This window comes from Mytilus galloprovincialis, chromosome 10 (genome assembly GCF_965363235.1).
Source record: "Mytilus galloprovincialis chromosome 10, xbMytGall1.hap1.1, whole genome shotgun sequence".
Taxonomy (NCBI): domain Eukaryota; kingdom Metazoa; phylum Mollusca; class Bivalvia; order Mytilida; family Mytilidae; genus Mytilus; species Mytilus galloprovincialis.
Genome location: NC_134847.1, coordinates 59,935,789 through 59,950,509, shown reverse-complemented (window position 1 = coordinate 59,950,509; position 14,721 = coordinate 59,935,789). Strand labels below are relative to the sequence as shown.

Sequence of the window (14,721 nt, the reverse complement as noted above, 5' to 3'; positions counted from 1 at the left end):
GTCCTTTCAGTTAAATTCTGGAAAAATCGTTCATATCAATTTATATAGATATTCCGAATAATGCATTACATTAACGATACCAATGTTAATGCATCAAACGTGTATTACGACAAATAAAATATCACTTCAGTGATGATCGAGGTCGAAATATTTGAAAATCCAAAACTAATTAAATGAATAAGACCTCATATACCACAAAGGACAAAAATTATAGCCAAATCTAAAATCATTCAAAAAATAAAGAGCTTATGGACAGTACAGGGTAAAAGGAATAGCCAAAAACGTGATCAATTTCTGATCCAAATGAATTCGAAAATTCAATGATTGGTTATTCTGCTATTGAAATAGTCCATTTTCATATTACCGACTTTTTACTCCGGAATTATTATATTTTCGACAGGTTACCTTTTCTGTGGTTTCTGTGGTATGACATCATGGTACTCGGTCAAGCAAGAGTAAATAAGTTAATTCAAGATATTGATCGGTACAATTTTGTTAAAAAAGTTTAACTGTTTTTACTTTTTTGGGTTGTTCGTATGACATTACAGTTAACTTTTGTCGCAAAATATCATCCTGGAAATAGATTGATATTCAAAGTATGGACAGCAATAGACACAAAAATTGTTTGAAACGAGTTTTATAACATCACGGCTGGTAATCTACACACGCAACACAATCGGATCTGCAATGAAAAATCGGATACAGGACATTTTAAGAATAAATGGTGGGTTGAACATGGTGTTGTGGCTAGTCAAACCTCGCACTTTTATGTTAATGTTAAATATACCACAAAAATGGCATTGCATGATAGGAATACATTACAAATAAATGTAAGAACATACAGGACAGAGAAAAAACATAAATAAACAATACACTAGTACATTTCGACATGCTAACCACAGAACAACAACAAATACGTAAAACAACCTAGAACAGCACACAAAAACACGAACTGTCCGTCACACGATTGTATCAACGCCACAAAAGTGACGTTACAGGTATTTTTTTTAAATTTTGATATAATTCAAGATCATGTTTGTAGTTCTATTCCATAACGGACAACCAACTCGTGATGGCGACAGTAAAAATAACGACGGGATGCTTTCAACATCGCCACTTTGAACTCTTGGTTTTATAGCTTCTTTGTGAGCAGCAACCCTCTTTTAATTAAATAATGATAGGAAATTTAAACCCAAGAATATCTTATCAACTTAAAAATATATATTCTCCATATGCAGGCGCTGCTGGAATGTTGATACATATAGAAAAGAAAAGTTCATAATTGAAATCATCTCTTTTGTCGTAAAGTTTGTTTTCAAACGATCATTTCTATAATTTCTAGATGTAATTCAAGATATGAGGGAAACTTAAATGAATGTGTTGTATTCTTTATCTTAAGTTCAATGGGATAGATGCGTTCAACACAGACACCAAATTTGGAATTATTTAGTGCGAGAACATCATATATAGCGAAAATTGAAGTTAGAGATGTGGAATACCTTATATCTTCGAAAAGAAAAATGTACATTGTTGTGTTTTGTCAATCGTTGAGTATTGCTTACATATAACAAAGAAGCGTCTACTTATAACTGGTACATGGCAACTAACAACTGACGAAGAGATTTAAAACCGTTCTATTAAAACCGTTAGATTGTATAAAGCCGACATGAACTAAAGAATTTATTGTTTTTAAATACAACAAATTGAGGGAAATCTCTAGATCTCTGACAAAAAATACAATACTGGAAAGTGTGGGGACATTGTTTATGTATAGTCGCACATTTTGTCATTAGATTGCACTCTTAGTTATAATTCTGTCAACGTATTACAATTATATGTCTGCTAACTTGAAAATGTCATTGTTGAAGGACAAACACGCTTTTTTCTAATCGTTATATGGTAATAAAAGCGGTGGTATAATTGCCCAATTAATAATGTCTTTCTCCTTTTTTATATTAGCAGTCTGGAAATCAGTAATTAAAAAATATGTTATACATTTACACTTAAACCATATTACCAATAAATAGTTATTTGATACAGTTCATATATACACCTGTAACAATAATACATACCAGCCAAACAACGATGCCAAACAATTGTTTAGCATGCAGAGACTGGAGGGGTTACGATGCACCTATATCACTCACTTTGGTAAACTCCATACATCGTTATCGCTCTGGTCATACTTCGTTCTTTTATCTACAAAGAAGCGTAGCCAGATGTCACCACTGTTTCGGAGTTTGTCACTTTGGTCAACCCAACGTCGCTAATAAAAGCTACTCTTCATTAAAACTTTAATATCCGAAAGATTGGAAGACAATAGTACATTCTTTATTTTCATATTTTGTTCATTTATATTTAAAACCAGATTTCTTCTACACGTGGTGAGAGTTATCTTTTCTAGTCGTCTGCACTAATTCTTAATTATTAATAAGAAATGTAATATTTAACCAAAGTGTTCAAATTTATTCCTTGAAAGTTGATTTTTTTAATTTCTTTTTTCTCATTTTCTATCCTACTTCATTTAATATACTTTCAAGACTTTGCCAATGACAAATATATTATTAATACACCAGATTTGGAGAACCTTAATAATTACCACAATTAATTGCTGAACCCAAAAGCTATTTTCTATTGGAAATGTCAAAAACATGATGATAAAATAGTTATTGTTGCAGGTTATTTTGTTTTGGCGCGGATTTTGTTGTGTATTAACGGAAAATTAAGAGTGTGTTTTGCATTGAGGCTTGCGTTGCTTTACTTCGAGGCCACAGCAATTCAACCAATCGGGGAATATTATGTTGGGACAAACCTCACTTTTACTGCAGATTTTGCATATTTAAAACGGAATTATAGAAAAATGAAATATTGTCAGTAGATACAAAACAGAAAATGATAAACACTTTTAGCAAAAGATGAATTGGATCGGGGTTCTGTGTATTCATATTATTTGTACAACTCTCTGTACTCTTGGGGAGCGTGTTCTTTACTGCTTTACATCGAGGCCACAGTAGAAACACCAATCGGGGAGTGTTTATTTGGGGCATGTAACCTATTTTGACTACAGGTTTTTGAAAATTTTAATCGAAATTATAGAAAAATGGAATGTTGTTAGTACATACAAAACAGAAAATGATGAATACGTTTAGCAAAAGATAAACTTGATCAGGGTTCAGTGTATTCACATTTTCTGTACAACTCTCCTTACTGGTGTCATATTTGGGAATTCTGTGACCTAAATGGTTCGGGAAAATCAATGTTTGTATATACAGTATAATAATAAGGCATCGAATATAACGAAAATACATATAAATTCACGTCTATTAGACGTTTTCTATTTGATTGTTGACAGTAGTTACTAGTGTCGTATGATTGACTGTGAGTCGAGTCAATGCCAAAAAGGACATGGATTTAAATAATTAAAGGTAACCGTGCACCGGTGTGTTCACCACAGTGTCCAGTTATTTTTTTCTCTCTATAAGTTAGATGATTCTGGTCAAGACTTCGATGAAGCACATATCATCTGCTATCGGGACCATTTTTGAAAGGACAAAGTGATATCGGCTATACAATGTTTGGTATTTATCAGTCCTTCGCATAAACAAAGTATTTTTTATTCCATTGTATTAAGTGAAAGTGGAAGCACAGCTTGACTGCAACCATATTTTAGAAAAGAATAATAGTGTACAACACCTCCATGAATGTCAGAAAGCAATGTTGGTACCTTTCAAAACTTTAAGTTTTTATTTTAGTGCCTTTCTTTTTGTGCTGTCTAAGCTGATGAAACTCCAAGATCTTTAAATAGCTGAGCAATCACACCCCTTTGTCAATAGTTGTCAACTTACATTTCTTGTTCAAGTTATTTCCCTAAATATGCTACTAGACAACTAAAGATCAAATCAGCCAAGAGTTTAGAACTTTTTAAAGTTTACCATCATTTGAATTCAAACCGTACCTGATGGCGTTTCTGATAGTCAATCAAGTTTTCTGTGATTTTGTGTTTTCGGTTTCGTTTTGATTTGATTTCTGTCATGGTGTTATCGATATTGTTACGTATTATAGTCTAATTCACTTTCGTTTCAATGTTATACTTAACATTGAGAGTGCATCTAGATATATAGTATATCTGAATGCTATGTTTCCGATTTACAAATGTACTAATTACAATTTTTGTAGTATGTGTCACCGAGAACTTTTTTCAATACGAAAGCATGTCGAATTTGGTAAGAATTCACTGTTGCGATTTCAAATGAACACGTAATTGCGTCGTTATACATGAGATAAATATCCATAATACAATTCAAACGGGTATGTCAGTGCATCACCCTCTTATATTCTAATATAAATATATCGACAGTAAATCTAAGATATGAAATACCCCCTTTATTTTCAAACAACACAACTGTAAGATAACATATATGTATACAACTCAATCAGTATAACACTTCCTGCTGTTTATATGGCATAGCATAAACAATATATCAATGAGGTATCTCTGACCTGATGCCGGTTTATCACAGTCAACAAATAACTAAGCAAAGACAATTAACATTTCCCTTTGTGATCCTATTTTTTGTCTTCATTTGCATGGCAAATTGTTTTATACTAACGAAATATTACGGTTAAAGATTTGAAATATTTAGTTTTTTGTAAAATGACTGCAATTTCCTCATTCAAATAGCCATCCCGTCGATCACATAGTTTCTATGAGCAATCTTAAATTATCTTCATTTTAAAGTCACACAAATAATACTGTCAAAGAGTATACACTGTGATATGTATATCTATGTCCGAAAATATTTCACAAATCATTGTAGAAACTTCTTCCCATTCCAGTCTGTCAAGTCCACATCCTATTTTAGGCATTGCCAATCTATGTACTTTATTTTTTACACAATGCACTTTGAGTTCCTTCAGACTCGCCCTGAGAGTGTCATATGTAGGTTTTCCGGTAGCCTTCACCTTAGTAATCAAGTAATACACAAAACGCTTCTGCTTTTTCAATACAGCAACCTCTCCTGTCTTCTTCCCTGAATAACATATTCATGTTTATCTCATTCAACTTATCAAGTTTATACAACATCACCAACTTAAGTAAGCAAGCAACTACCTTTCTTCAGACAGTAGTCTTACAGTTTTTATGATTTTCTGATAAAACTCTTGTTTTAACAGTCTTATAACTAAAATTATAATTAGCACATGAAAAATATAAATTCTTGTATTTCATTTTAAATAGTACGCAGTAATGTGTATATTAGTATCCGAGAAAATTTCATAGATCATATCGGTGACTTTATCCCAATCTAAACGATCAAGGCCACAACCTATTTTGGGCATGGATAAATTGTGTATGTTATTCTCAATACACTGTTTCTTCAGATCTTTCAGACAAGAACCCATACTAGCATAAGAAGGTTTCCCTGGACCTTTGGGCTTGGTGATGAGGTAAAAGATAAACCTATTTTTCTTTATCTTGACTGCTACTTTTCCAGTCTTCTTACCTATGAACATAATTAAAAAAACTAGTCATGATTACATCTTTAACCATCTTCGCTAGCCAAGGGTTACGATCCACTCTTGTTCTCTTCACCCTTGGCAGATTAAGCCAACATTTGTGATAACTATGTTGCGCCATCTATCGGAAGATTAAAATCACGCCCATTCCGAATACATTATTCTTGACCAATGGTAGCACTTGAACTCTTCAATTTGGAGGTAAAAACACGGTAGTGTCTAGATTCTACACACTTGGTAAAGCCGGAAACGAAAATAAACGTCAAAATTCATGCATTTGTGCATGCAATATACACAGGAACTTCTATTAGTTGATTAAAAACATTCAAGTTGTCACTAAATATAGTCGTATGTTTAGGGATGTAAAGACTTGTTGTTCAATACACACGTTGCAATTATTATTAAGTATTATTACAAACACTTTCTACATGATTTGCACGTGATCATGTTATAGGCGCTTTTTGATTGGATGCAGCAAGTTTCGACTGCAACCAATGAAAATCCTTACCTTGTGTCTGAAATTTTATCTCAATCCGCCAAGGGTGAATAGAACGGGAGTGGATCGTAACCGTTGGCTAGTGAAGATGATTTTTAACTAACCAACGTATTTCCAAAATATGTTTCCCTCATAAAACAGCATCAAATAAACCTATGGATCCAGTTTACAAAATAATTATTCCAGCATTTATGCATTAACTGTTGAAACGCAAATAGCGCAAACATCGAAACTGAAAACGTCAGGTGTTATTCAACTCACGAAATAAACGCAAAAACGAATTTACAGCTAAACTTGTCGATTTTTGAACTCGATTTTAAGTCATGTTTTTGTTAATAGCTAGCAAATTGCAGAAGGTTCAATAAATTTATAAACAAATATTTGATTGATAAGGAATCATTATCAAGGGTTTTATAAACATTGCACTGGCTACGGTTACATTGAAATGTAACAATAAAGAAAAAAAGTGATTGTTATTTGGAGACTAATAGGATATACACAACTTTTGACAAGCCTAAGTCTATAGTTCAGTTGTGGTCTTCATGTGTTTGTCTATTTTGTATCTATTTATTCTAATGTACTGTGATTCATACCATTTATTCGACATGGGAGAGGTGGCGAATGATACCAATTAGACATTCAAAATATACTGGCAATGTCATGGTAAAATAAAACACCTAAATACAAACAACAGTATACAAAACACAACATAACATAGAAAACTAAAGACTGAGTAACACAAACCCCACTAAGAACCGGGGTGATCTCGGGTGCTCCGGAAGGGTTAGCAGATCCTCATTCACATGTGGTACCTGTCGTGTTGCTCAATCGTGGCAATTTTCACATTTTTTCAATATTAAAATGCCATCATTTATCGGGAACTTTGAATATGTTATATTAACAATTATCTAAATGTGAAATGTTTTGTAAATATGTGTCTGATTAGCCAACCTTATGGCTGGGTACTGATTGTTTTAATGTATATTTTTATTATGTTTTTGTATAATGTTCAATCAGTATGTGACACAATAATAAAATAAAAATCTATGTATTGTTTTGAAACCACTGTATGATATATAAATATTTGCAAATATATGCGTATTTCTGTAAATATTGTGCATCTTCTCTGTAATGATTATTGAAATAAAGATATTGTCATTGTCGAGTAGTTATAATAGTTATTGTTAACCTTCTAACAAATATGTCTATGTAATGTCTAAATTTACCCACATGCAATTAAAAGTACAATGTTATTATCTTGTTTGTTAGTGCTAGTTGGGTAGGATAGGTGTAAGCAGTATAATTATTTAAATAAGAGCGCACAGCCCATATCTAGAGTATTATTATTCTTGCATAAAAAAAATCATTATATTAATCGGTATTTAATTTATGTGATTCGTTGCTGATGAATCATGTTTTTTGTTTACAATTTCTGTTGTTGCTTTAACCTTGGCCAAAAAAATTGTATGTATGACTTTGTGTTCATGGTAACTGTCATTATAATAAGCAATAAAGTATATAAGCATACGTAAACACCAATTTGCTTAATTATAAAGCATAAATGGCAATATACACGTTAAATACCGGTAAATAGAACACTAAACGGGGTGCATTTATAGCAGTACTAAGTTTATAATATCATTCAAAAGATGTTTGGAACAAAAAGTGATTGTTTTACCTTGTGACATAAGCTCTCCAACTCCACCAAATTTCTTTTTAAATAAAACAGCAATCCCTTTGCCCATTCTGAGATCTTCACTGACGCAATGAGCTAAAGCGTCAGTTTCCGGACAATCAAATAAATCACCCTTCTTTTCTTCAAAACTGAAACCCTGTAAAATTATTTACACCGAATAGTTTGAAAATCAAATGAACGATTTAAAACTTTTTATTAAACATGATTTAAAAATACTACGTCGGATTTTCTCTTTCAGAAGTGTGCTTTGTTTTTCAAGACATTTTCGTTTCTGTTTCAATGTTCTTTCAAGTGTATTAAATTATTTCCTACACTATCTTATTTTTCTTTGCTTTTAATGTTCCTCTTGAAACACTTAACTTCTACTGATTTGTCAGTAAAATTTCCATTTGTCTTCGAAAAAAGTAAAATCACAAAACAAAAAACGAATGGACAAGAACTGTCATATTCCTGACTTGGTACAGGCATTTTCAAATGTAGAAAACGGTGGATTAAACCTGGTTTTAAAGCGCTAAACCTCTCACTTTGAAGACAGTCTCATCAAATTCCGTTATATTTACAATGATGCGTGAACTAAACAGACCTTGATTATAAACACCAAAATTTTAAGTGTCATCAACGGTGCAACTTTAGTAAAGGAGGAAAGGTTCACTCTTTCATAGAAACTAAGTTCACTTCTGCGTTAGAGGGTCGTGTTCTTTTACTTTAACTTTCTGTGGTACACTTGTCAATGTCTTTGAAGTTTATATGGGTAACGATCTTGTCTATGACCCTATTTTTTATTGAGAACGTATTTGTTTTCTCTAACCTTGTCTTAGTTTGAATAAAAATTGAGAAAGGAAATGGGGAATGTGACAAAGCGACAACAACCCGACCATAGTGCAGACAACAGCCGAAGGCCACCAATGTAGCGAGAAACTCCCGCACACAACAGCCGAAGGCCACCAATGGGTCTTCAATGTAGCGAGAAACTCCTAAACCCGTAGGCGTCCTTCAGCTGGCCCCTTAAAAAATATGTATACTAGTACAGTGATAATGGACGTCATACTAAACTCCGAATTATACACAAGAAACTAAAATTAAAAATCATACAAGACTAACAAAGGTCAAAGGCTCCTGACTTGGGACAGGCGCAAAATTGCGGCGGGGTTAAACATGTTTATAAGATCTCAACCCTCACCCCCCCCCCTATACATCTAGCCAAGAAGTAGGTTTAACATAATTCTATTTCATCTTCTTGTCAATAATAATTTTTCAGTCAAATAATTTCCTCAGGAAAGAATCTTACCATATCATACGCAATATTTTTTCCGTCGGATCATTTATTTTCAGATGATTGTCACCTGATAATTTATAGCCTGATAAATATTTACCACTGTCTTTAAAAGTATTTTCATTAAATGCTATTTGATCATTTATAACTTTGATATTTCACATAAGTTACAAATATACAGGGGGCATCGATAGCTAATGTTTGTGTCTAGCCAAATTCTTCATCGAAGACCAATATGCAGGAAAGGTTTGAAGGGGAAATCGCTATAATGTAATTGAGAGGGAAAGCTATATTTTGAACCTAGGCTACCGTGCATTTGTTAAAACTTTATGGCTATCCTTTGTGTAGATTGTGCTCGTGAGATCTCCAGAGTTTCGCATATAAATAGAAGGAGGTGTGGGTATATGTCAATGAACTTAAGGCTGTAACTGAACGACAAAAATAACCTAACGACTTCCATTTTTATTCATGCCGTTATCATGTTGTAACTCTGGCTTACAAGTGACAGGTTTAGCTAGTTATAAAACCAAATTTAATCTACCATTTCCGACATTTCCAAGTCAGGAATATGTCAGTTGTTACTCTTTCGTTTGATGTGTTTCAGTTTTTGATTTTGCCATTTAATAAGGGACTTTCCGTTTTGAGTTTTCCTCGGAATTCTGTATTTTTGTTCATTTACTTTTGGCCGGGTATGGCTCTGCTGTTTATTATAACACATTTATAACTTTGCCTATAACCTTTAACGCTTAACGCCCTAGTATATGCAGCTGCTTAAACATAACAACAACTGTTTACATAGTTCTTAACATTATTCAATGTAGATAAGTTTACTTCAAGCTTCTACAAGCAGAATTCAGATGACACGTGTTACCAACCGTATGCATTTAGCTGTGATAGCCATTTATAAAGTGCGGCTCTTAATAATACAACTTCATGCTCTTGAAATAAAATGCAACATGCCATTCCTTTGCTTTAAAATACAATAATATCATTCGTAGTAAAGATGGAGTCGTACTCTAGAAGGGTTAAAAGTGGTCTATATCAAGTCGTGCCGAAGTTAACTCAACTCGAACTGAGCTGTTACACTTAAAATTTACATTTCACAAACGACACAATAAATTATTAATATTATGCCAACATGTAGTTTCTATTATGCTTTTTTTTCAAAAATATAACCGAAGTAAAGTTCAAACATATAATCTGAAGTAAAGTTCAAACACATTTTCAAGCTACAGGTTATTCAAAATTGCCAAGATATTTACTAGTATACAGGCAAATTAAATAGAAAGTAAACTTAAACAATAGATATTTATATGTGGCAGACGTGCTTTCAGAAAATAATCATAAAACAAATTGTGTTTACCGTACTCGTTTTCTGACTACAAAACAAAATGAGTCTTCAATGCTCTTCAATATAATTGGAAACAAAGAGTAATTGTAACAGGATGCTGTTACGAAATCTCCCAAACAAAGCTCTCATAATTTGCCATTCCAATGGTCCCATATTTGATTTGATTTGTTTTATTGTCCCATACAAGTACATATATGGTTTAGGGGTGGGGATCTGGACCGTTAACAAGATCTCAAACAAGAGGGGGTGGGGTTACCCCCAGTGACTTCCCCTTTATTTCATTTGATTTTTTTTAATGTCCCATACAAGAATATATATATGGTTAAGGGGTGGGGATCTAGACCATTTACACATTTTCAAACAAGAGGGGGTGGGGTCACGGACCCCTAGGGACTACCCTTTTTTTTCATTTGATTTGTTTTATTGTCCCATACAAGAACATATATGGTTTAGGGGTGGTGATCTGGACCGTTTACAAGTTTTTAAACAAGAGGGGTGGAGTTGACCCCCTCGGACTTCCCTTTTAATTCATTTGATTTGTTTTATTGTCCCATGCAAGAATATATATGGTTTAGGGGTGGGGATCTCGACCGTTTACAAGTTCTCAAACAAGAGGGGATGTTGGTGACCCCCAGGGACTTCCCTTTTATTTCATTTGATTTCTTTTTTTGTCCCATGCAAGAATATATAAGGATTAGGGGTGAGGATCTTGACCGTTTACAAGTTCTCAAACAAGAGGGGATGGGGTGACCCCTATGGACTTCCCTTTAATTTCATTTGATTTGTTTTATTGTCCCATGGAAAAATATATATGGTTTAGGGACGGGGATCTCGACCGTTTACAAGTTTTCAAACAAGGAGGGGTGGGGTGAGCCCTATGGACTTCCCTTTTATTTCATTTGATTTATTTTATTGTCCCATGCAAGAATATATATAGTTTAGGGGTGGGGATCTCGACCGTTTACAAGATAATAGCACATTATCAAATTGAAGGGGGTCGGTGATCCCCAGGGACTCACCAGAAGAAGAAAGAAGAAGAAGAAAACAATAAGTCGACCCAAAGTTCACGCTTGATACAGGTCTGAATTTGGATTGTTTTGAAACATAATAGGTTTCTGACACAGAATAACTGTAAAAAATTTTAATATGATTTGAATTTATATATTTTTTTATTTTGTGCAATACACTATGCTGTTGTGAATTGACCACAACCCCCAACCCTTCCCTTAAAAAAAATATTTACTTGTTCAAGGTAAGGGGAAGTTTTGAGGCCAGTAAACATGTTTGACCAAAAACCCCAAAATCAATCCAAACCTTCCTTTAGTGGTATTGAACCTTCTGGTACAAAATAATAGAGATCCATTTACTTAAACTATAGTTATTGTCTGAATACTAAATGCCTCTTTGCACGACGACACAGACGATGGCGACGACATGATAGCATTATATGACGCAAAAAAAAATTTGCATGCGTATAAAAACATATACCAAGGATTTTTAAAGATGTAAACAAAAAGTCGGAAAAATAAATCAATAATAAATATTTCTTGAGTTTAAATTTAAAATCTTACCAATGATTTGTTTTTTTAGTATGCTTTGGAGTTCGGTATTTTTGTAATTTCACTTTTTTGCACTTCTGTCTCAAATTTGTTATTCTAAACTCCAAGATGGCGGGAAACCCCGATCGACTCTACATTCAATGATCGATCTCCTTGATTCTTAAAACCCTTCTTGTATACGACATGACTGTGCATATAAATTATTAATATTTGATGGTTTGTTTCCACTAATTGTACAAGTTTGTGTTATGTAAATCATTATTAAATACATTTGCATAAAAATAATCAACTCACAACATCTCCTCCGCCTTCCGCCATTGATGGTTTTAACTCACTTCCTCTGAAAGAAACAAACATTCAAAATAAAGAAACTTCTTAAATCCTATAGTTTACCAGATATCAAAAGGTTGCTGCAGAAAAAAACAAGGGACTGTCTGCATGCCAAGTTTTCTTGTTTTTAAACTATTGAATATTTTCCGATTATCGTGTTACAGCAAACGACGTAAGGCGTCTTAGTTCTGATTATGATGGCAGATTTATTCTTTAAAAGCTTTGGCTGCCGGTAAAGATTATAAGCGGGGTGTCGGGTCGTTTATACGAAAAGGTAAATTAGGAAAAAGTCTCAGCTTGCAAGTTTTAATCGATCTTTCTTCCAGAGTAAATGCTGAGATCGATTGCGTTCAACTGTTTTTTAAGTGAGTCAAACAATAAGTTCTATCAAGTCGACTGAAAAATAAATGTGACAAGGGGATTATCGTTGTCAAAAAGAAACAGTCCTGACTAATGAAATGCAACTATTTTCACCTGTTTTCCATGTTTAATTCGCAGGTTACTTTTCGGGTTTTTTTTTTTAAGAACATACGGTAATTACCACACCAGTTCTTTAATGTTGCAATGTAACCGCTCTGGGTTTAAAAGATCACGAAAAGTTTAAAGATAGATCGAGATCGATGTTGTTTTTGAAAATATCAACGCGATATGATATTATTTGACATCGATTAAAAATAATGACCGGTTCAATTTCGTACAAGTGTAAACATGTTCATACATTCTTCTCCATCAATACTAACGTGACAAAAATTCAGACTGATACAATTAAATGTAACGGTGAACGTCATTATGTATGGTCATGCAGAGCTCCCATAATTTGAAAATAGGAAATGGGTTCATCTAATCTTGCCTCAAATTCTAGTGCTATCACACGTTGTGCATAAGTTTAGATACTGCAATTAATATCCATAGGCGGATTTAGGGGGGGGCCCAGGGGGCCCGGGCCCCCCCTTTTTGGGAAAAAAATTGGTTGCTTATATAGGGAATCGCTGAAGCGTGACTGGAGCGGGCCCCCTCTTAGGTCAGTCAGTGGGCCCCCACTTATGAAAATTTCTGGATCCGCCACTGATATCTTAATATTACTACGCTTCACTTAAATAGCAAAATACTGACAAACCTGTGAGTTTACAAAAGTTTAAGCTAAAGCACAGACATAAGGTAAACAGATGTACATAATTAAAAGTTGTATGTATATAAAAATAAGGGGTTTGGTATGATTGCCAATGAGACGACTATCCACCAGATAAACATTAAATTTTTTTTTTTGTATTTTTTGTATTTTTTTTTTTTTTATTTTTTTTAGATTCCCAGTTTTTAACCTGCGGGAGATCATAATAGGGTACAAAATAAACAAAGCCTGAATTCCATTTCGTTTATAACAGTTTAACTAATAAGTATCGATGTGTAGCTATATCTCAGTATTGTCCTTGTCATTAAAAACAATTCACTACAGCAAGGGGGGAAGATCTCACCCAATTCCCCCTACTTACTTTACATGTTTATCATGTTTATTGTACATTATGTGAGAACGAAAACAAAATAGCGTTATTTCAACATTCTAGAATTTTTTTTAGTATTTGAACCGCAAACACTTCGTTTGAATTTATCGTTTTATCCCAGTCCTGTATATATTCAAGTTTTTCGCTACTCGGAGAAAAAAAATGTCCATGATATATATACCTTGTGGTGTACCTAAGTCCTTAATTTTGTAGTTGAACTGTGATTTTTGCCAAATGGTTATGATCGATAAAGTGTGTTGACAATTTTGAACATAGAACTGTAAACAGCAAGCACCAAGCACCAAAGTGAAACTGGGTTTTCGTGACTACTTCGTTATAAACTGAATAACAATGACATCATGTATACAAACTGGTTTCTAACAAAAAGTTCACAACTTACACAAGTAACATACATAAACAATAAAGAAAAAGAAAATATAGAAATATTCTGTAGCTTTTAAACTGCAGTTTTGAACAGAAATAACAAAGACATTTTAATAAATTATCCTCGATTGATGCATATTTTCATGTAATTAAAACGTAAACATTGTACTGACCTGAATATGAAAATGAAAGTAGCGTGAACTTGATATTGTGGAAATTATTACATCCGGTTTTGCAATCGTTTGAATAAAAGAGAGATTCAATTTTACGATATCGTCGTAAATAATAACTTCTGCGCAATAATGAGCCTCTAATAATTCTTAGAACCTACCTCTATGATCGAACCATGTTTTAAAATAATTTTCTTATTTCGATATTTGAAACAAAAAACGGACTACGTTTATTTTTCCGTTTCGAAAAAAGAACAATTATACCAGTAAACAAATTAAAGAAATCTTCTGATTCGGCAATGTCTACAAAAACCACGTTTCTGTTTTCAACATCAATTGCCAAAACGTCACTATAGTTAGAGCTTGATGGGAATAAATCAAGCAAGCATACCACTATTTTTTTGTTTTTTTTAAACCCATCGTGTAGATATTCCGATCATTTATCATGT

At 33.4% G+C, this 14,721-nt stretch overlaps 1 protein-coding gene across 2 annotated transcripts; it reads right to left on the bottom strand.

The window, feature by feature from the left end:
- Window positions 1–4,368: 4,368 nt before the first annotated feature.
- LOC143048005 (ADP-ribose glycohydrolase OARD1-like) lies at window positions 4,369–14,336 on the bottom strand. 2 transcript variants are annotated; one of them, XM_076221422.1, is made up of 4 exons: window positions 14,276–14,336; window positions 12,184–12,229; window positions 7,689–7,842; window positions 4,369–5,030 (listed from the first exon to the last, which is right to left on the bottom strand). In XM_076221422.1, the coding sequence occupies exons 2-4, from the start codon at window positions 12,205–12,207 to the stop codon at window positions 4,756–4,758; spliced, it is 453 nt and encodes a 150-aa protein (XP_076077537.1). In that variant the 5' UTR covers window positions 12,208–12,229; window positions 14,276–14,336; the 3' UTR covers window positions 4,369–4,755. The 2 variants fall into 2 exon arrangements, with proteins under 2 accessions (XP_076077537.1, XP_076077536.1); XM_076221421.1 differs by lacking the exon at window positions 4,369–5,030 and adding an exon at window positions 5,037–5,501 and having other exon boundaries at window positions 14,276–14,329.
- Window positions 14,337–14,721: the final 385 nt, after the last annotated feature.

Bases quoted from the DNA above. Each gene is read 5' to 3' on its own strand.
- LOC143048005 (XM_076221421.1), bottom strand. From the start codon at position 12,207: ATGGCGGAAGGCGGAGGAGATGTT. The intron at 7,843-12,183 runs GTGAGTTGATTA...ATAATTTTACAG, and splicing joins CGGAAGGCGGAGGAGATGTT to GGTTTCAGTTTTGAAGAAAA. The intron at 5,502-7,688 runs GTAAAACAATCA...TTATGTTCATAG, and splicing joins TGGAGAGCTTATGTCACAAG to GTAAGAAGACTGGAAAAGTA.